This window comes from Temnothorax curvispinosus, unplaced genomic scaffold (assembly GCF_003070985.1).
Source record: "Temnothorax curvispinosus isolate PA1 unplaced genomic scaffold, ASM307098v1 QBEX01001970.1, whole genome shotgun sequence".
Classification (NCBI taxonomy): Eukaryota; Metazoa; Arthropoda; class Insecta; order Hymenoptera; family Formicidae; genus Temnothorax; species Temnothorax curvispinosus.
The window spans coordinates 71,930-92,538 of record NW_020211750.1 but is presented as its reverse complement, the minus strand read 5'-3'; the positions used below and the strand labels follow the sequence as shown (position 1 = coordinate 92,538).

The 20,609-nt window shown below is 42.0% G+C and overlaps 1 protein-coding gene across 2 annotated transcripts in view; it reads right to left on the bottom strand.

Annotated features, from left to right (window-relative positions):
- Positions 1-11,918: 11,918 nt before the first annotated feature.
- Positions 11,919-20,609, bottom strand: part of LOC112468764 (ankyrin repeat and SAM domain-containing protein 1A-like) — a 44,794-nt gene continuing 36,103 nt past the window's right edge. For both annotated transcript variants that reach the window (XM_025038106.1, XM_025038107.1), the window contains 7 exons: positions 20,012-20,332; positions 19,588-19,712; positions 19,120-19,503; positions 17,022-17,336; positions 16,169-16,327; positions 15,943-16,080; positions 11,919-15,815 (listed from right to left, as the gene is read on the bottom strand). In XM_025038106.1, coding sequence (XP_024893874.1) covers positions 15,198-15,815; positions 15,943-16,080; positions 16,169-16,327; positions 17,022-17,336; positions 19,120-19,503; positions 19,588-19,712; positions 20,012-20,332 — 2,060 coding nt within the window. In that variant the 3' untranslated portion in view covers positions 11,919-15,197. The remainder of the gene's footprint in view (positions 15,816-15,942; positions 16,081-16,168; positions 16,328-17,021; positions 17,337-19,119; positions 19,504-19,587; positions 19,713-20,011; positions 20,333-20,609) is intronic.

The following is a 20,609-nucleotide window of genomic DNA, read 5'->3' as shown; positions in this document are numbered from 1 at the left end:
CTCGAGAGTCATCGAGCGCTCTTCAATCTGAATGCCTTCTGCTCGTGACGTCACGCGGAACCGCGCGATTACTCTGCCGTTCTTGGACGCTTCTCTCTCTCTCACTCTCTCTCTCTCTCTCTCTCTCTCTCTCTCTCTTCCCGATCTCTTTCTCGTTTCGTGTTGTCAAGCGTTTCGACGTCCTTCGCCCCCTCGAGCTCTCGCCGTCGAGTTTGTTGTGTTTTTATTCCCGGTGAATGACTCAATCGGCTCGACTTTGAGACCGCGTAGCATAAGTACGCGTAGAGTCGCGCGTGCCCCCAATGGGAGAACCACTCGAGAGCGCGCGTATCACCCAGAGACCTTATACGCACGAGCCCGCGTCTCGCCGGAGCGCGAGGCCGGATAGGAAAGCGCAGACGGGAGAGAAAGAGACGAGGAACCTTCAATTAACTTCCCTGATTACATCGTGCCCACATGTGGTGGCACCACTCTTGAAGTCCGCGTCGCGTGCGCTCGGCTATACGGCTCTTAAATTATTTAATTGCACCGCGCGTTACTTCCCCACTACACACCATAGCTCTCTCGCCGCGCTTTCTTTGTGCCCGTCTCGTGCGTCGTTCAAACGGACTTTAAATCGCTGTCTGGACTTTAAATCGCCGGCCGAAATAAATAATAGGAATAAATTAATCGTTCAATGTCGATTGATATTATACACAATAAAAAATCGATGGATTTTTTAATTTTATATTACTCGTAAACAGAGGTCTGTAAGCTGCATAGCTGCAATGTTGTAATACTGAATAATCTCGTTGAAAGCTATTTTCTATTTTAGTCGCGAATTTTCGGAGGCGCTCTCATTCGACCCTTGACAATTTTTACGTAGGGCACAGTCATTCTCTGTCGTTGCGTCTATTAAATTCTACATTTGATTTTTGAAATGCCCTTTTCCACAGTTTACAAAATAAGTAATTTTTTAGCAACACCACTACTGCTGCGTCCAATACCTTTCTCTCTTTTTCTCTAAAAAAAATTATTACGTCACAACATAACGCAATAAACTAGCCAGAAATCTTTTTAAAAACATTGGAAAGCGCGACGCAAACTAAAGGACAGTATACTAGGAAAATTTGTTAACATAAGAAAACTGAAATGCAAAAAAATTATATCGCGGAAGTACAAATACTATAAATAATCAGCCATGTGCGCTGATTATTTATAGTATATTTGTAATTTCGTTACATTTCGACACTTCAGTTTTCTTATGTTATTTGATCATTATGATTATTTGGTCATTTACTGCTAGAATTATATTCCAATCATACATTATTAAAGGCACCGGCTATCATTAAAGCATGAGCCATCTTCCTCTTTTGATGAGGCGCGTCACCCGGTACACCGGAAGCGACAACGAGGAAGGACGTTGGCGATGTAAGCTTCGGCCTTTGGTGGGCGGGAACATCGGCTCTCTCTATTACCGTGAATCGAATGATAATGAGATTGTTTGACGGCGTCGGGTGTGCGCCTCGCCGGGCCTTCTCTCTCTCTCTCTCTCTCTCTCTCTACGGTCATCGCCGGGGGCTACTATTCTCGAACTATTCGGCGCGCGTAGTATACACTCCTACAGCTTCCTGCCACTCTCTCTCTACGTGCACCTATGCATGTAGGCATATACAAACGCACACCGAAACCACGGACTATAATGCAAGCGCCAGCGGTGCATCGGGCGTCAGTAACGAGATGCAGGAAGTGCGGGCGAGGGTGGTCCACCCATGCGGTGCACGGTTGAGAGAGAGCGTGATGAAAGTGGAATGGAAATACAGAGGGAGAGAGGTAGAAAAGAGAAACAGAGGAAAAAGAGGATGTGCGAGAGAGAATTAGAATATAGGGAAGAAAAGGGAATAAAAGTGAAGAAAGTAAAAAAAGATCAAATCGAGAATCGAGAGAGTAACAAAAAAGAGAACTGGAGAAAAAAGAAGAGAGAGAGGAGAGAGAGAGAAAGAGAGAAAGAAAGAGAGAGAGAGACATACATACGAGAACAGTGCAGGACTGATACGAGCTTCGGCGTCCACCCTCTTCCCTGAGGGTATGAGACCGAGGGATGAGGTCGAGGGCACTGATATCCGCCCAAATGACTGCCACGTAATCACCAGCTAATTATCCGATAGATACCCGGGAGCTTCCTCTCTGTTTCTCTCTCTCCCCCTTCCTCCCTTCCTACCTCCCTCCCTTCTCATCTCATGGTCTCTTCATCTCAGTATCGGCTGCAGCCGTTGCGAGACAGCGCGGTGAATTGCCAAAGGGAGGATGAAACGAGGAGCGAAACGAAGAGGAATACTGCCAATATGGCGTATGCAGGTGGCCGCCACACGGAAAGCGCAATTCCTGCGTCAGGCCTAACGGCGAGTGTCAATATCGGTGATGATGACAGCTTTAACATGCGTTAAACACATATCTAAAATATCAAATGAAAAGTTTATCATCTTGTTTTATTTGTAACTAATAATACGTAAATAATACGTAAAAATGTGTGTATAAAAGCTCGATTCGATCATTTTTGCTTCTCAAATATATTGGGAAAATTTTGCAAAATAACGGTTTGGAACATATACCTAGAAGTAATTATCTAACAATATTTCAGGAATTAATCTTAATGATCAAGTAATCATAATCAGATTCGTAACAAAGCGTTACTAGAACGTTTGTAACACGTTTTCATCGTTGAGTTACCGCTTGCCTATATTGCTTCATTAATGAAAACAAGGTCAGTAACCACTCTCCAGGGACCTCTATGACGGACAGCTAATACGTGCAAACTAAATAGCAAAGCGATCCTAAATCCATCACCGAACATGTATGCATACACCGCGCTGTTAGTATCAAACATCGATGGTTTAATTAATTAAATTAAAATTAATATTCGATTCTATATAATTTTATTGAAAGATATACAATACGATTTTATTAATCTTTTAGTTGTCAAGAAAATTTGATAAACAATATTTTAATTTAATCTAATTTAATTTTTAATTTGATATCTTATTTGAAGTCTATATTATGTTTTAGCTGTTCCTTATTATCTATACTATTTACATTCTTAGGATAATTAAAAGACTTCTTATCTTTTCTTCTAGGTATGTGATAAATTACTGGCACCGTTCTATAAGGTCTTAGATGTATCCGTGCTTTATCCAGGTACGAGAATGCCTCGGGTGGAACATACCCAGACTCTAAAGGCCGGTTTTCACACGCAATGATTGATGGCGCCAGGCCGCGCCAGTCGACTAACGCCAGTAAAAATGCAAGTGTAAACACTTGATACAAACTGGCGCTAGTAATGTGGCGTTTACTGGCGGTTATTGGCCAAAGCATATAACCTCAAATTTGGAGGTTATATGCTTGCTGTCATTTACTGTGTGTTTAATAAATGTTAAATATTTTCCATAGTATACGCCAATCACTGTGTAAATACTTGTGAGTTTGCTAGTCGGTTCTGGCGCCAATGAATGCCAGTCAGTTGGCGCCACTAATCATTGCGTGTGAAAACCGGCCTTAACGTTCTTTCTATGTAATTATCGTCAGGGAATGGCGTAGGAAATATAAGACTATTCTCTGTAATCAATGCAGCTTTTGCAAAATAGTTTCTTGTGAGTTTTAATATAAAATTATCGCATCTCGAAATATTAGCCAAATTGTATATGATTTTTTTCAAGTACTTTTTATAATTGGATTTAGGCGATCTGTATTTACCGAGGCATGCTCTTAAACATTTTCTTTCAAACACTCTAAAACTGTTCCATTTGCGAGGCATTCATGTTGTACCATAATTGGCAACCATATGTTGAAGGAAAACCGATCGGGCTTGCCGGGCCCGTTCGATTCGCACGCGGTCGAAAGTCGGGCGCAGTTCGACGCGTTCTTTCGATTCCGCGCTTGAGATGCGGAATAATTAGTTAACGGTATATACGTACCGTAGGGTGTATGTACATACATCCGTGCGTACTCGTGTCGTGTGTGCGTCGCGTCGCGTCCCGTCCCCGTTGTGTGCACAACCGTGTGCCGCATCTCTTAGATAACATCTAGATCCCGTCCTAAGCCTGACTGACGTTTCTGCAGGCGCGTCCCCGAGTGTCCTCGTCGTCGAGGACCACTCTTTGCCGATCCCGTAGATCCCGGCGGATGTTTTCTCGCCGAACGCCCTCCCCTGCATCTCTCAGCAATCTCGTTCGCGAGTAAGGTCATCTTCCATTCTCTCTTTCTCCCCTCTCCCCCCTCTTCTTTCTTACGTGTGCACGGTGAAAAACATAATTCGGCCTTTTTTCGGCCACGTGGCAGCGCGACACAATGCCGATTCATCGCGGTGACACGTAACAAATCTGGCCACGTATCGTTTGTCTCGGAGTTTGTACAAGCATTTGTCACGCTCGGGCGGGAGATATACACGCGTCGTCGCTATTAAAAGGATACATCCAAAGAGTTACTCCGGCGCGTAATTGCTTTTTCCATTGTATTTATATGTGACATAATAATTCTTTAACCATATCAAGTAAGATGCCTTGACAATGACGTTGCGAAAAATCGGTTCTTTCGGAAACTTTATAAAAGGGCAATTCGAAAATCGAATATAGAATTTCATGGAGTTAACGGCAAAGAGAGAAACGATGTATCCTACATAAATATTGTCACAGAGACCGAATAGTATTGCCTCCGGGGAACTTGCGACTAAAATAGGGATTTGTACAAAGTAACTTTTGATGAGGTTTTTGAACGTTACAACTATTGTTACAGACTTCCGTCTTGATTGCAAACATTAAACGCATCTGCCTTTCTACTTCCTGCTGAATATATTTGTCCAAGGTGTATATGTTCCCAATATTACCAATTTATTATCTATTAAAGAAAATAAACAATATAAATAGAACTATGTGTAACTGATTGTCTCTGCATATTTAAATGAGGACTAGCTGATTAAAAGATGCTAACACGAGTAATTATTTTCGATTCTGACATTATGCTCATTTTCGAATGACCCATAGTTTACGTACGCGTTTTTTTCTTTTATCAGCGAATAGCCTGTTCCGTCAGCGGGCGAGATAAACGAGAAGAAAGCGAGAGATCGAGAGAGAGAGAGCGCGTGGCCGGGCGCGGCGGTCTGATAGGAAAAATACGGTCGCTCGTTCGAGTGAAGTATTTCAATGAATATGAAAGTGACGGGCGCGTAATCCGGGGCAAATTTATCTGACCTCCTGGATATATCTCCCTCGCGTTGACCTGGGACCACTATGGCGCGGTGGGGCAGGCGGCAGGCGGACAGAGGGGCCCGAGCCCTTCTCGCAGCAGATAACGTATCGCGGGCTCGCGCCACCGTCGAGGACCCCATTCGTTTTATCCGCCGCCACTGCGTATATTACGCCTTGCCGCGGATCCGTAAGGATTGACATATAACTCGTGCCCGATGACCTTTTTACGCTCCATCGAAGCAGGCGGGTGGTCGGGCAAGGCCGCGACGGGCGCGTTAATTAATTTGCACGACTCACGTTCTCTCTCGTTTCGCTTCCCGGGCTCTCCGCTTTCCGCTCGTCTTTCGGGGAACTTTCGGGGCAGTGACTCGTATGACACGCTCGTAAGCGCCGACATTTTTTCACGTTAGTCAAGCAATAATGCCCGACAACTCTTGAACTTTATCACGCAGGAAAAATTAATGCGTTAATATTGATGCTAAATGTATTGCAATTATTGAACACGTTATTTTGATTACGAACATTGATCGTAATCAAAACACGTTCTAACACTATTATTAAACATTTTTTGATTCGATGGAATAACTGGGATTATCTACGCTCTTTCTAAAATAATTTGTAATGTAATATTTTAGAAAATCTTAAAATATTTCAAAAGCAAAATATAAATTATACTTAATTAGAAAAAAGACTATTTATGTCGGGTTGGGTGTTGGTAATATAATAATATATAATATTGTGTACATTTCATATACTCTTTCCTTTTCTTCAATTGATTGTATATTATAACGGTCCTATTCTATTTATTATTGAAAAATATAAAATATGTATGACTTGAACAATTAAAACAAAAATCCTAATTAATGTGATATAATTGCTTTCCATTTACACTCAAGTGATCTGAGTCACTCAATTATGTGAGTATTTTATACTTAGGTAAGATATATCATTTTGTATTTGCCTGCTTATTTTGGTGACAAAACTATCGTATAATAATACAGGTCCATAGTCTCACTTTTAATGTGAGTTTATTATATTTATTAAAGCACATGGTCTCGATTGTGGATAAAAACTTAGTTGAATTTCACTCGCCAGTATGCAAAAAGAACGTGCATTTAACTGAGTTATGACGTCACAAGTGAGAATTATCTGAGTTTCGATGTAAATGGAAAGCAACTAATATTTTAGGATCCAAGGATTCAATGGCATTGTGGTCGAAACGGCGAAATGATTGATGGAACAGCGAGGCGATGGCATTTTCTCGAAATTGGATCGCTTTCAGGAAGGAAGGAGCAAGGATATGGGATCAAAACAGGGAGAGAGTCACGATTTGTCGAAAGAATAGGCCTGTCGACGGAGCAGAGCGCGATCTCGTCACCGAAATCGACGATTTGCTCTTGCCAGGCACGTCGTCCTTCGCGGATCCAGGATTTTCGGGATTCCCCCGACCCCCGAGTTGCGCATCGAAGCCGTCACGCGCTTGTTTGCACACACCTGCGTATACATATAACAACGTCACGCACACACCGCGCGTTCGTTTATTTCTTTTGTTCCGCCCCGTAGCCAGGGGTGCTTGCTCGTGAGCGCGGGGGTGGTTCCGACAGCCGGAGAGAGAGAGAGACGTGTCAGATCGCGGTGATAAGCGGGACGAAAGTCAAGGATGTGGAACGCGCGCTGTAATATCACTGGATTCGTTACGAAAACGATTTGTCATATCGAAATCCCGCAAATTATATCGCCATGCGCCCTTATTTCGACTATACGAACTCCTTTTTCTTTATATTACGCGATAATGACATGGAAATATTCCCGAGGAAATGCTCCAAGGATTTTCTCGCTTTTTTTCTTTTCAGAATTATTGTTTGATATTTTCTCGTTTTCTTTTATTTTCGTATCGAATATTCCCATAATTTTCTAAGATTTTTGCATTATTATACGTACTTCGCTGGTTCGATAGTAATATTTTAAAATAATATTTCTAAAGTTCAGCTTGGCGCAATTGTTGTATAGCCCAAGAAAATCCCAAGAGTTTTGTTTTTACTACTGCAGTTTGTAATTGCGTTCCCGATGAAAGCCACGGGAAAGTTCCGCTGTCTCAGGTGTCAAGACTTGGGTGCGGACTAACTTTCTGAAGACGTAGCCGGCTTGCCAATTGATTCTCAGCACTTTCTCGACAAATTTTAACGACGGAACTTCCGGGCTTCCTATTATTTTGCTGCGTTTCACCGGTACGATTTTAGGTTTGTTTGGGAAGATAATAGGCAAGCCTGCCCGCCGCGCTGCCATGGCAAGAGAGGCCCGCATCGTATAACAATTTACTGGCTAATCGAAAAACTTTGTTAAGACTGTGAAACTTGGTTAATTAGCATCTTTACCGAACTGCCTGCTTACCTTGCGGACCGGTTCCGTCGGTCGGAAAAGGAAGGAAGAAATTATACAAAGTACAAGCTGCATTATCGATTCCGCGACTAACAATGCCAATTTCACTCGGAAGAAGTTAGGGTCTCGCCCGTAGCGCGACTATTATTCTCTAAAGAATAAACGTCGTCCTAGCTGTTCATCAGCAAGAATCGTAAATGAATTTCCTTAATACACAACAACTAAATTTAGCGAGAGACAATGGGGTAATCGAATAGATCAACGTTTAAATGAATCAACTCAATCAGATTTGAAGTAGGTCAGTTAGGAGAAGATCAGAAGAGGAGCTGGTCTAAAGGCTCAAATGAAAACACGCAACGATGTTCCGCAAAGTATCTGTTTTATTTTCTTCAAGGCGTTATAGATATCCAGGGAATAATCTCTTTCTCATATATATATATCATTCTAGTAAACATGAACAATAATAAATATAATGTATACAAGAACGTAGGGGGGAGGGGCAGTTTGCGTCTAATCAGGCTGCTCGGTATAAAATAGCGCATTTATTATATGGCATTCTCGGCAACAGTTCCATACGGATTTGTTCCTTTTTGATTTCAAAAGACACCGACCGTACGTGTGTCTTTTTCTCTCTCCCTCTCTATCTCTCTCTCTCTCGCTCTCATTCTCGCTCTCTCTTTCTCTATATATTTGAGTACGTACTTACACTCGACCGCACAAATCCTGTCCTCGACTCGTCGCCGGACTTCTCGAGTGTGTGCGCGCGCGCGCAAGATCGTAAAGCGTACATAAATATTCATAGCGCGAAGTTTTCCCGACGAATACCCTATTCACCCTTGTCCGCCGGTGTCTGAGAGTCTGCGACTTCGCCGGGTCCCCGACGTCGAGGAGCACCGACGACGACGTCGTGTCGGTTTTCGCATATCGCACGGTCCTACGATTAGCGAATACATTACTCCTCTTTATTGTTCAACCGCGAATCTTCAGAATACACAACGATCAAGCCACTATTCCCTGCCACATCATATAGTCGGAAATATTCCGAGATCGATCATTGTTTAGCGCTTTGACACCTACGAAGGGGAAGGTAGGAATGTGATGTGGTCGTTATACATGTATATTTGATCTCTGATATTAGATGTTGAAAATTTTATCTGCGCGTTTTTCCGTGATAAAAATACAAATTATATATATATATAATTCAATAGATATCGTATACTTATATCAAAAAATCGTATATGCTTATATGTAAAATGGAAATTATTTTAATATTTCACACGCGTAAGCTGATCCCACTTTATCACACATCCCCACTTTCCTCTACCAATTGCAGCGTATCGTGAAATCACGATAATGATGTTCCCCGTGGTATATACAAATAGTATAGAATTTTTCGTCCTGTTTCCAAACGGTAGCGAATTATGCCCATTAAAAGGCGAGAAAAATCTATCGCCTCTACGCTAAGAATCGACCGCTTCAGCGATACGCGACATAAATGCAATTACATCGTCTTTTTTTTGTAAAAGTATTTAGCGTAAACTCACGCTCGCGTTATTGCCAAAATCTCGAGCAAATGATGATTGCGCCATAACCACAAATGCTGTCGAATGCCATTGCGTAACGATAAACAGATGACTCGTGGAAAAACTTAGGTATTATTTCCTTCAATGGCGCGCGGCGTGACGGATAGGATAGTGATCTTTGCTGCCTCTACTTCTCTAACAGATATATCTTCCGTATAACTATCGACTATCTATCAGCCCTTTCGCGCAAGTGTTACAACTACTCGTGAAGTTCGAACACTCCGTATACACACGTGTTGACAGATTGCGCAATGCGCACTACAATACGGATTGTTCCCATAAAAATGATTTGAGATAATTGAGCTAAAAGAAGTGAGATTTAACATGGTTCTTCGTCTCTTTTTGATTCTGTGCCCAAACAGAGAGAGAGAAATCGTTCGAATTTCAGTTAACTTGAACTAATATTTATGAGAGTATCGCTGTGTATGAGATAGAAAAAGCAGAGTTATATCCAATTTTTTTTTTTTTAATATCATTCGCGCTACATTCGGAAAAGCGTGACCGTTCGATACCAGATTCGTCTACTCTTCCGTTCCAGCGATCACGGCATTTCGCGCCGTGACATTTTAACTTTTAAATCGCTTCTGGTTCGCTTATTTTACATTTATTCTTGCTATATACACTTCTACATATGCGTATATATGTGAAGATTCATTTTTCCACATTTCGTTCTTCTGGCCCAATTATTCGTCTACTTTCGAAAAGGATTCAATTTTATATCATCTCGGCATTCCTTTAATGCAATCTTGAATGTATTTAGAAGATACAAGCCGTACAACACACTTGATCTCTTGAACGAGAATTTCTATCGAAGATCAGAAATTTACACAGTATAGCTTAGCACTATAATAGAGAATGGCGCTAATAAAAAGTCATTTCAATGTATATGCGCAACGATTTAAGTGATACAGATAGGTAGATCATGTTTTTGTCTTACGCAAGCGACAGATACATTCCTTTTTCGTAGATATCAATTTAAAATTAGTAATACGATCGTTATAGCTGACTAAATTATTATTGCACAAAGAGCTGAAACGTAACAATTATTAAGAGTAATTAACGTTAATTAGCAAATATAATTATTTTTTTCGGCAGTGAAAAATATTTTTAACTTGGCACCTGCTACCAGCCTTGTTGCAAAAATGGATAGTCGCGTTCGAGGCGAATCTGCGCGCATATCTTTTCGAGTCTCCGACTTTGTGGATGGATTTGAAATCGAAAATCTACGTAATCACGATCTGAAGTAGAATCGACGAAAATAGTTGCGAGATACCTAACCAGCTAACGAACAGCAGTACGTTACATTAATGAAGAATACGAATACGATTCTTAAAAGCGCTAAATTCTCCGCCTTTCCATCTATGTTTTATATACATTTGAAAAGTGTAGAAGATCAATATATATCGCTGGGATCGGATGTGGAGTGTAACGAAACCGATGAGACGTGGCTTTTTAAAGTGTTGACGGCGTCAGGGATTACGTGAAAATACGAACTCAACGAAATTATAACCGGTCTCAAACTTTATATCGATCGAAATTATTCGACGCGCCCGATACGGAGCGCCAGAGACGAGAGTACATATGTTTGCAATTACCTAAGCTAGTTAATAATTAACCGCGCACTCACCCGGCGATAACGCGCCGTCAACTATGCGGATGCAAATTGCGATTTTCAGCCGGCCGCATTACACGAGCGGAGAACGGCCAAAAGAAAAAGTTAGCGTTCGCACGTAAAAACATGTATCTGTTTCGAGGAATGCCGCTCTTTTTTCGCTGCATCTTTGTACGCGCATTACTCCACACACATTCATCTCGCTTCACGAGCCCTTTACTGGCGCAGGTACGCGGATTAATACCGGGGAATATATCATTTTTCGGAATTAATAACTTTTCCGGGACTAGAGATCAACTCGTATAGAGAGTTCGTATATTAAAAAGTACAGAAGTTTCGTGCTCCGAAATATTAACTCCCGGCTTTAATATCCTTGCTTGCGCGAAAATCAGGAACAGTTGCATTTCACGTGTAACGATCCGCGAAATGCATCCAACTATATGGCCTTAAAAGCGCACGAATTCGCGCTCGCGACCGAAACGAAGGTAATATCGACAACTGTACACAGATTTTTTTTCTATTTACCATACAAAGAACTGCGGATACGCTACCACCGGAATCAGTTTACAGCGATTCGCATTTACGCATGTAATTAAACCGCCATTGTCAAAATCTGTATTGTATAATCCGCATTTTTGAATGGTCGGCCTTATTACACATAAAATAACAACGTTGTAACAAAAAAAATCATGTTTTTATTGCCAGCCTTCAATGAGTAATAACAAAAAATATACAGAAATAATAAGTTCATAAATTATGATGTCATGATATAATTTTAGAGAATGCCGTTCTTGCGATACTATTTATTTATCTAAAGCTCTATTCAAGAGAATATAAATACATATTAGCGAATTGCACTGTTACGAGGACCTTTGTGGAATTAACCGACGACGGTGTCAAAACGCATTTGCTATGCAAATTTGATTGGAGTAAAGCAAACGAAACTCTCAACGTTTATAGGATTGACGTGCATGCGATAAATACATTCGATTATGTAATTACACACGACACCACGTCCATACAAAATTAATAAACTTGACAAAAATAGCGGTGCTGTTAATAATAATTCTAGCGTTAATTCCGTTAAAATTATACAACATTATACAAAATTATGCATTTATGAAAACATAACTTTATATAAATCATAAGAAATTGTATTCCTAATAACGAATTATATTAAAGAACAATCGATATGCTACGGTAATCGTCAAATATACAAATCACAATGATAAAGGGATCACTCCACAATCTCTTTGGTATATCAATGGAAGAAACTGATTCGCGGTGGTCCGTGTAATTTCTATATATACAATGTATATATGTACACATTCTAAAAATCGTATATAATACCAACAGCATAAATCTTATACTGTTATCGCGGTACCAACGGGCACCAAGGTTTAAACTCCATACCTTTGTGATAAAGCGCAGTGGCGAGGCACTGCCTTTAATATCCCAACGGTAATCCGTAACGAGCAAAATGTTTTCGCTTGTTCTTGCTTGGTCCGTGAATCTTTGTGTGCTATTTTGCGTTTTACATCTTTTAAAACCCATCGTGATACCAGAAGTGATCAATATCGATCGGATTGATCCCATTGTCTCGGCGAGCTTGTCTTCCAGACAGATATAATTACGCGTATATAAAAGAAAGGACGATACGAGGAGTAAATCACCGTCCAAATGTATATACTTACACTATATATTAATTTTGTAATTTTTAAGTATTAAACAGCAGTCTACTAATACATTTTTTATTTATATTGGCCGGTGGTTTACCTCTCATAATTACCCAGAAATGTGCGTTTGTCAGTCATATAAGTGTATAAGTATTATATCCAAAAATGGAAAAGGGAAGTTATTGTTCTCTGCTTCCTGCCATGTATTTTCCTGAAAGACAAACAGCGAGATCAAATCGAGAGTGTATACACGATGGGCTCACGCATTGGCACTATTTTCAATTGCTTGCGCGTTTCCGTTGCACGAATTCGCAGGCGAACAAATCGATGGAATTTGCTCGCTGCTGTGAAACAAAAAAACACCATCTCGTGCGGTCACATCAGTGACGAAATTATCTTCTACGTGTTACGTACCTGCTTCTCACCTCCTCGTTTTCTACACGATATATTTTAAATGGTACCTGTCGACATCGATAGAACATGCTCCCTACCGATACTACTCACTAAACATAGCTGCTAAACATGAATACATCAAATGCGTAGAATACTTAGTTACATTATCGCGGTGAAGGAAAATTCCGCCGTCGATGTCCATGGCTGTTCCGTAGATATCTTATAATCAATTAATGCATAATGGACTACGTTGTAAATGCGATAAATACAAAGTGTGCGTACTATTGAGGTGGCGATGATGGTGTATCGTTTTGGCAGTTTGTCAGTTTTTTCTTCCCTCGCGAGGGCTCGATAAATTCTGTTTAATTTTCTGTCTTTTTGCATAACACATTTCTCGCACATATATAAGTGTGTGTCTGTGTGTATGTATATTATGTATATGCATATTTATATTTTATACTTCTTTGGTTTAGATGAGAGAACATACGAAGAGAGGACGTGTCTAAGTCTACATAAAGTTTCGTTTCGCTGTAGCTTCTTCCCTCTATACGTCGTCGATTGTACGAGATAGATATATATATCGTTAAACTACCTAAACAGGTAGTCTTGCAAGATAGCTACCTCAGGTCCTTTAGGCCCGCTCGTAGTAAAAATGGAACAATATCCACGCGTTATCCACGCGCACGCTGTTATCAATATATAATGCCATGATGTCGGACTTATGTGAACTGATCAACTTCGATTCTCTCTTCTATATATCATAGATTTCTAATTACATCATAGACGGAAAAGAAAAAGACATTTAACAATGCTTTTTCTTAAAATAGAGATGATGTATAGTGGATACTCTGAGTTGCGATGAATCGCGACACGTTTTTCTTTCTTATTTCCTGCTTTTCAACGGGTAGCATTCGAGTATCAAATAAAATTCGATAGATATTCGATGCTGCGTTCGCACAAATCCTTGTCCGCGAGGTTCTCGCCGGGTAAATATATTAAAATTCTTCTCTCTTTCGATCTAGTTTTTTTTTTCTTTCTATATTATACATTACACTAAAATCGCGAAATATAAAACGAGGCGAGATAAGGACTCTCAGTCTTGGAGAATAAAATGTCGAGGAAACGGTGGCAACTCGAAATCGGAACTTGGGAACGGGGGGAGGGATGAAAAATCACGAAGAGAGCACGGGCGCAGCGGGAGGGGGGGAACACGGAACGGATTCGTTGGTCGCCGTTAACGTTTACGAGGGATCGATATTGAGCATTGGTGCGCTTATTAGCGCCGTCGCACCTTTTCTTTCGCGTCCCTTCCTTTCCCGTGATCCGATGGCGAATGTCAACGTGTTCTATGCCACAAAAATAGCATGCTTTCAAGAGACAAATAAACGCCCGACGCACGTGTATCGGGCGAAAAATCGAAACCGCCGAGCCTATCCGCGACAGATTAAAGCTGCACATTGAAAATTACACATCCAACATTATTGTAGCGATTTTTACGCCTCGCTAAAATAATGTCGCGGTAAGCGTATCCACGCTCGCTCCCGTTACATCGTTAATGACGTAATAATACTGTTTACTTTAACGACGCGTCCTAAGGAAGAAAGATCTAACGCGATTCATTGTGTCCGCCGGAAGTGCGCGCAGTGTACGATCGCTTACTTGTCTCGATGAATCACCTCGGCCAATGCGCGTCTCGCATGGCATTCAAGATCAAGATCACAGCGTCATTATTGTAAAATCAGTCGAATGTCAATCTGAAGGTGCGGAACGTAAGCGAGGAACGGCGATGTTACTTACCTTCGTCGTTCTCGAGGCCATACATATACCATTCGTCATCCCATAATACCGAAATTCCATAAAAGCTTGTGCTTTCCGGCGGTGAATGTACATACACGAGTGCCGCCCCATCGAAAATACATACGCCATATTAGCGTAATGACCAAATCCAGTCGCACAAAAAGACATAATAAAAGACATTCGCTCCTTCTTACGCGTCAAGGAACTATACTTAGTTATGGTAATCGCATAATTCCGATTAATACCTTCAATCAATCGAGAGAATATTGTTTGCATTTTTTGCAATCGCGATTAATCTCAAAATCGCGAGAGACGCGTATATACACGATGCTTCGCTTAATTCTTTATGCAAACTTTGCGAGTAATAACGAAATATTGCCATCGTTATAATCGAAAATCGTTATAACAGTCAATGTCTATGACGCTAGAAGATCTCTGTCATTCGTGTCGATGTGAAGGCGACGCGTTTCAATCAATATCGAACGCCACACAATCATGTATCGCGATGTATCATGCATTTTGACTCAATATATACAGCTTATAGCTCCTCGGAGAGCGCGATCGGAGCTCTGGAACCGGGCTTCATGTCCTTCACTCCGATACCGATGTCGTCCACCGGCGCCGGTGCTAACTTCAATTGATTACCGTTTACCTTGATGTCGTTGACGGAATGAGAACGGCCGTGGGTGACCAAAGGCTTAGTGGTCTGATTAGCGGTGCTGTTCAAGTTAGAGCTGGTGATCGAGTTCGCGCTGGGGGTCGAGGCGGAATTCGAGCTGGGATTGCAGTTCGCGGCGGTGGTCGTCGTCGAGCTCGAACTGGAGTTGGAGTTACTGTCCTGAGTCGGATTTGGATTAACGGTATGGAGATTTGGATTGGGTATGGACTTCGATCTCGATTTCATCTTGGGATTCGCGCACGACGTGGAATTGAGAATCATGGTATGATCCGTGTCACGACCGGCGGGATCGGACGTGGAGTCGGGAGACACGGACATTTTGGCGGGCGTCGTTGACTTTGACGATCCAGCGAGCGTTGCTAGTTGATTGGCGGATTGGGACCGAATAGCGTGGCCGCCGAGCTTGTCCTTCAATGCCATTTGATAAGCTACCTCGAAAGCCTGACCCAGAGTCAGAATGACTTCTGTCGCTTGATCCTGTAACGGAATGACGGAGCTTCGTACGTCCGAGCGTCAAGTAAAATCGTAGGCAATTGTATGCGGACAAGATATGCAAAAAGTTTAAGCGGTTTTTCCCTTAGTTCTTGATAAAATAGATATTTACCATCGTTGGCACGCAAAATACGTGACAAAAGTGCGTGCGACTGGCGTGGTCCTTCGTGATATACGCGAAGTGAGTAAGATCGTCAGCATCTTGGCAGGCGCAGTGAATGTTACGTATCTCGTGCTCGCATATCGGTTCCTGTAGCATCAGTCGTAAAAAAAACATGCCCTTCTATATTTTTGTTTTACACGTACAAAGTGTTTACTACGACAAAAAAGAACCTTACATTAGTTAACGTGTTGAGAAAACGAACGCCACGATAAGAAATCGCCAGCATAATGTCAGGGGTGATTCTAGGTTCTCGAAAGGTCTTCTTCAGCTTCTGTATTGACTTTTTCGTCGACTCGGTGCCGCGTAATTCCTTGACGACGGTGGAGCCCAGATACTGTATTATTTATAAACAGAAAGAGCTTTTTTTCCCCAAGAAAGACAACAAATGATTTAGGCGAAGTTTTTAGGGATCGCGGGGTTTACAAAAGTTCTGAAATTACTATTTAAATATTCTGAATACAATTCTGCATGTAAATGGATTCTCTCTTGGATTGGAATATTCCGAAGGATTAATAGACAGGACAATTTTCTGCACGAAGCCTCTATTACCGCATCCTACGATTTAACTATAATCACGGTCGGCCTTGAAGCTATTTAACGAGTGTCATAATTCACTCGTCATACATAATTAACAGAGTAAGACAATAGGCAAGTTCAAGAGAACCTTATAAAGACATAAAATTATAGAAACTCATAATATTTTACTTGTTTAAAAAAATCCTAATGGTAGTTTAATATAATCTTTTAAATGAAACATTTTTCGTGCACAATTCACAGTTTCATACGTCAAACTATATCATAGCAAAAGACAAAAGATACGATATATACAAAAGTTTCTCGTATGCAATAGTTGCTAAAGAAAATTTGCCATTCAAGTAGTTTTAACGATTGATCGATCTGGCATATCGGAAGTGAATGCTACTCGTTACGTTTAGAAAATAAATAGCCAAATGTATATTTCTTCTTTTCTTTTCAGCAATATACCGATGACAGAAAGGCAACGTATAAAAGTGAGAGGCAAAACTTACGTTAGCGATGTACGTGACGCAGCCGGTGACCAGAGCCTTTGCCTGATGCCTCCATTGTGTCTTGAGAGTGGAGGGCACCCCGAAGAGCAGCTCGGACGGAGCCCTGATCTCGAGCTGTTCCGGCGCCGAAATCGCCCCATTATGCGAACTGGGTCGCTGGGGTGGTTGAGGCGCCGGCCTGTTTTTGCGGTGCCTTAATGTGCCCGTGGCCGTCGAATTCGTGCCACTGGTTATCGACGTGCCTCCGTTACCCTCCGCCGTTGCTTCCGGCAATTTCTCCCGTATCTCCTCCTTCAGCTGCTGTATGTTCGTCTTCTACGGAAATAACATCGCGCAACCGGATTTGAGAGAGCCGATCCTCGCATCATCCTAACGGATCATCCGGCCGACGATCCTGAATTTGTTCGGGGGGGTTGACGCGTGGTTTAGATCGTTTGTTCGCGAAATACGTAATATTTTGTGCTTTAAATGTGAACTGCGACGCAATAACTATATATAAAACAGATAATAATAAATTTTCGTCTGTGTTATTTATAAACAAGTGCAGATATGTATGTTTCGACAAATTTTTTATTATTGCAGAAAAATATTCAAATTGTTTGAATTTACCGTCTCTCTCGTGCAATCATTGCAAAAAATTGCATACCAAAGCAGAGTTTTTTTACATTCCCTCTTACAGATAAATACCAATTTCCGTGCAATTCCGAATAGAGACTGCCATGTCTGCCCCGAGGTTGCAATTTCTCTGGCAGATATTTTTTTATAGCTTTATCATGACAAGAATCTGCTGGACCGACTGGCTTTAACGAAACGCTAGGCTATGTGCAATGTAAAAAAAAAAAGGAAAAAATATTGTGCCATCCAAAACTTTTACACGCGGCCATATTACCAAGTCCCGAAATTCGTCCCGAGTTTCCTTTGTGCAACGTGTAATTACCTTCGTAAACGCATTGTGTTGTAAACCATTACACCAGAAAGAAACCTTTTACCGGCTGTGCCAAAATACGCCGCATCATGTGGCATCGATAGTCGCGATATTTCAGCTATTGCAAACAAATTGGATTCGAGTCGGGCGGGTGCGACACTCGAATTCGGATTACAACCCGAATCGTTCGCTCCATCTGGCCTCTGCATATAATTCCGGGTATTGCTATTGCGACAAATTGCAGAAGACTCGAGCGAAAGGGAGGTGAAATGAAAACGCGAGAGTGATAGAGTGATAGAGAAAGAGAGGGAGAGAACATGTGAAATTCGAATGTCGGAGAGCGTATGGACTGCACGAAAATCCGCGGGCGTTACCAACGAGAGTGTCGGAGTCAAACTATGGTTCGTCGGGTTCGATAGCTGTGAAAAATCACGGGAGAGGAAGAGGCCGGCAGAAAAGGCAGAGGAGAGAGACCAATTTGTCGGGATTATCGAGGATATGCGAGGATGACGCGAACGAATCCAGTTGCCGGACACGTTTACGAGATTTAATGAACTAATTAAGAGAATGCTAGAGTGTGGGGGAGATGCGGGTGAACAGCGAGATGTGCTTATCGACGCCTGACACGGTGAAGGCACCCGAACAAAAAGCATTGAGAGGCGCTCGAACGATCGTCTCGGAGAAAATACACATGTATACGCATGCATCACAATACCGAGCCTCCAATTAGCCACGATATTTACATTATGACGCGATCGAGCTTGCCACATCACCGCCCGCTCTCGACTCCGCTGCGTCCTATACCCTCGCCGGCGAAGTGTACGCTCTTGTCAGACACCCCCGTTGAACGTATTATCTTCGTTCACCGACGATCCTGTCAATGTATCGATTCGCAAGACGACTAAACATTTTGCTACTTAATTTATCGATAGAAAAATTTATTTTCTGCGTTGTATATACGCTTTATGCTATTTCTCGATATTTTGTAATAAATAAGCGTACTTAACTTTTTGTAATTTTGATTTGTGCTGATCTCTATCGATTATTTGTATCAAAGGTGCGTAGATTGTTTTAAAGGAGCACGGAATATTTTTAAGAGCGTTTTATTTACAGAAAAAGGAATTAATTTTGCATCACGATACGATCAGAAGCAAATTAATCTGTCCCACTTACCAGGGTGTTGAGATCCTTATTCAAGTCTTCCAAGTTCGCGCCCGTGCCGTTTCGTGTTTGCGCGCGTGCACTATTCGGACCACTCACGGATGCAAGGATGCGTTTGCGATGCGCCGGCTTCTGGATCTCGAGGACTGCCGCCAGCTCGACCTCCCAGATCCGTTTGACCCGATCCATATCGGTGTACAGGTGCTTCCTGAACGTCTCCGCATAATTTTCCATGTGAATGCTCTTCAGCCACTCCTCCACCGATTGGCCGTGACCGCCGCCGCTACGCTTTTCCACTCGTTTGTTCAGCAAACCGACCGCGTCCATGATCACAGCCCGTTCCTGATCACTGCTGATCCCCATGTCGCACAAATCCGACTCGTCCAACACCCCGTTCTGCAATCGCGCGCAATTAAACGATTTCCCGCATGTCTCTCGATCGCGATCGCACAATGCGTGACGCATTGTCTATATACTCACTATGAACTCGAGATCGTCGTAGCCGTAGTTAATAAAGAGAGACTCGTAATCCGCGAAACCCAAGCTGGACAGCCACTGGCCCACAGTTGTGGAAACGATGGGACTGCTGCTGTCTGAACTTAAACCTAAGATACAGGAAATGAAGAAATATTTTTCTATAACTTCATCGTGACGCTAATCTGTCAGATTAATCGCTTTAAAGATATATTAAAATACGCTAAAATATGCGCGCTGTTGTTAAAAGAAGTATATTTTAGTTATGTGAAAAATAAAGTAAAATAATTTTTCTAAAATAATAATTCCTCGAAAAAAATATGCGAGTATACACGATACACGTTACATGAACTTGAGTTCGAGAAATCGTTCAAGATCAATGCCTTTGCTGGCGAAATCAAAAGCAGAGCGTGCATGGCGATAAGATTACCTAGCCTCGTTTGGAATTCTTTCTCGAGCTCGCTGACAAACACCGACTCTCGTACAAGACCAGTTCCGAATGACGCCATGATCTCCGAGATCTTAGCCCATTCCTCCTGCTCGTCGAACGGGCTCATTATGCTGAGAGACTTCTCGTCCCTGTCGCGATCCCGGTCACCGGTAAGCCGAAAGGCGACCTCGCCGTCCTCGAGACGATCTCCACCCCCGCCGTCGCCGCCGGTTCCCATCCCGCATGCGGTCTGACCGTAGACGTTCCGCAAGCGGCGCAAAGTACGCGGCCGTTCAGCCGTGACGGAGCCCTTTAACAAACCTATCGCAGCACGCCGATTACTACCTCGCAATCCCTCTTCTTTCCCATGCTCCGATATATCGTCCGTTCATACGTACGAATTTCATACAGTGTTTTTAAATACGAATTTTAAGTCGCACACTTGTGTTCGGAAAAAAATTAAATTAAATTAAAGTTGCTCAATTTCCATAATTGTATGAAACATTTGAATGTTGTGGCCAATCTTTTATTTGTCACAAGGAACACGGCATTAAAATACTTAAAAAATAGCGGCAGTAGGAGATTTTATCTTTGTACA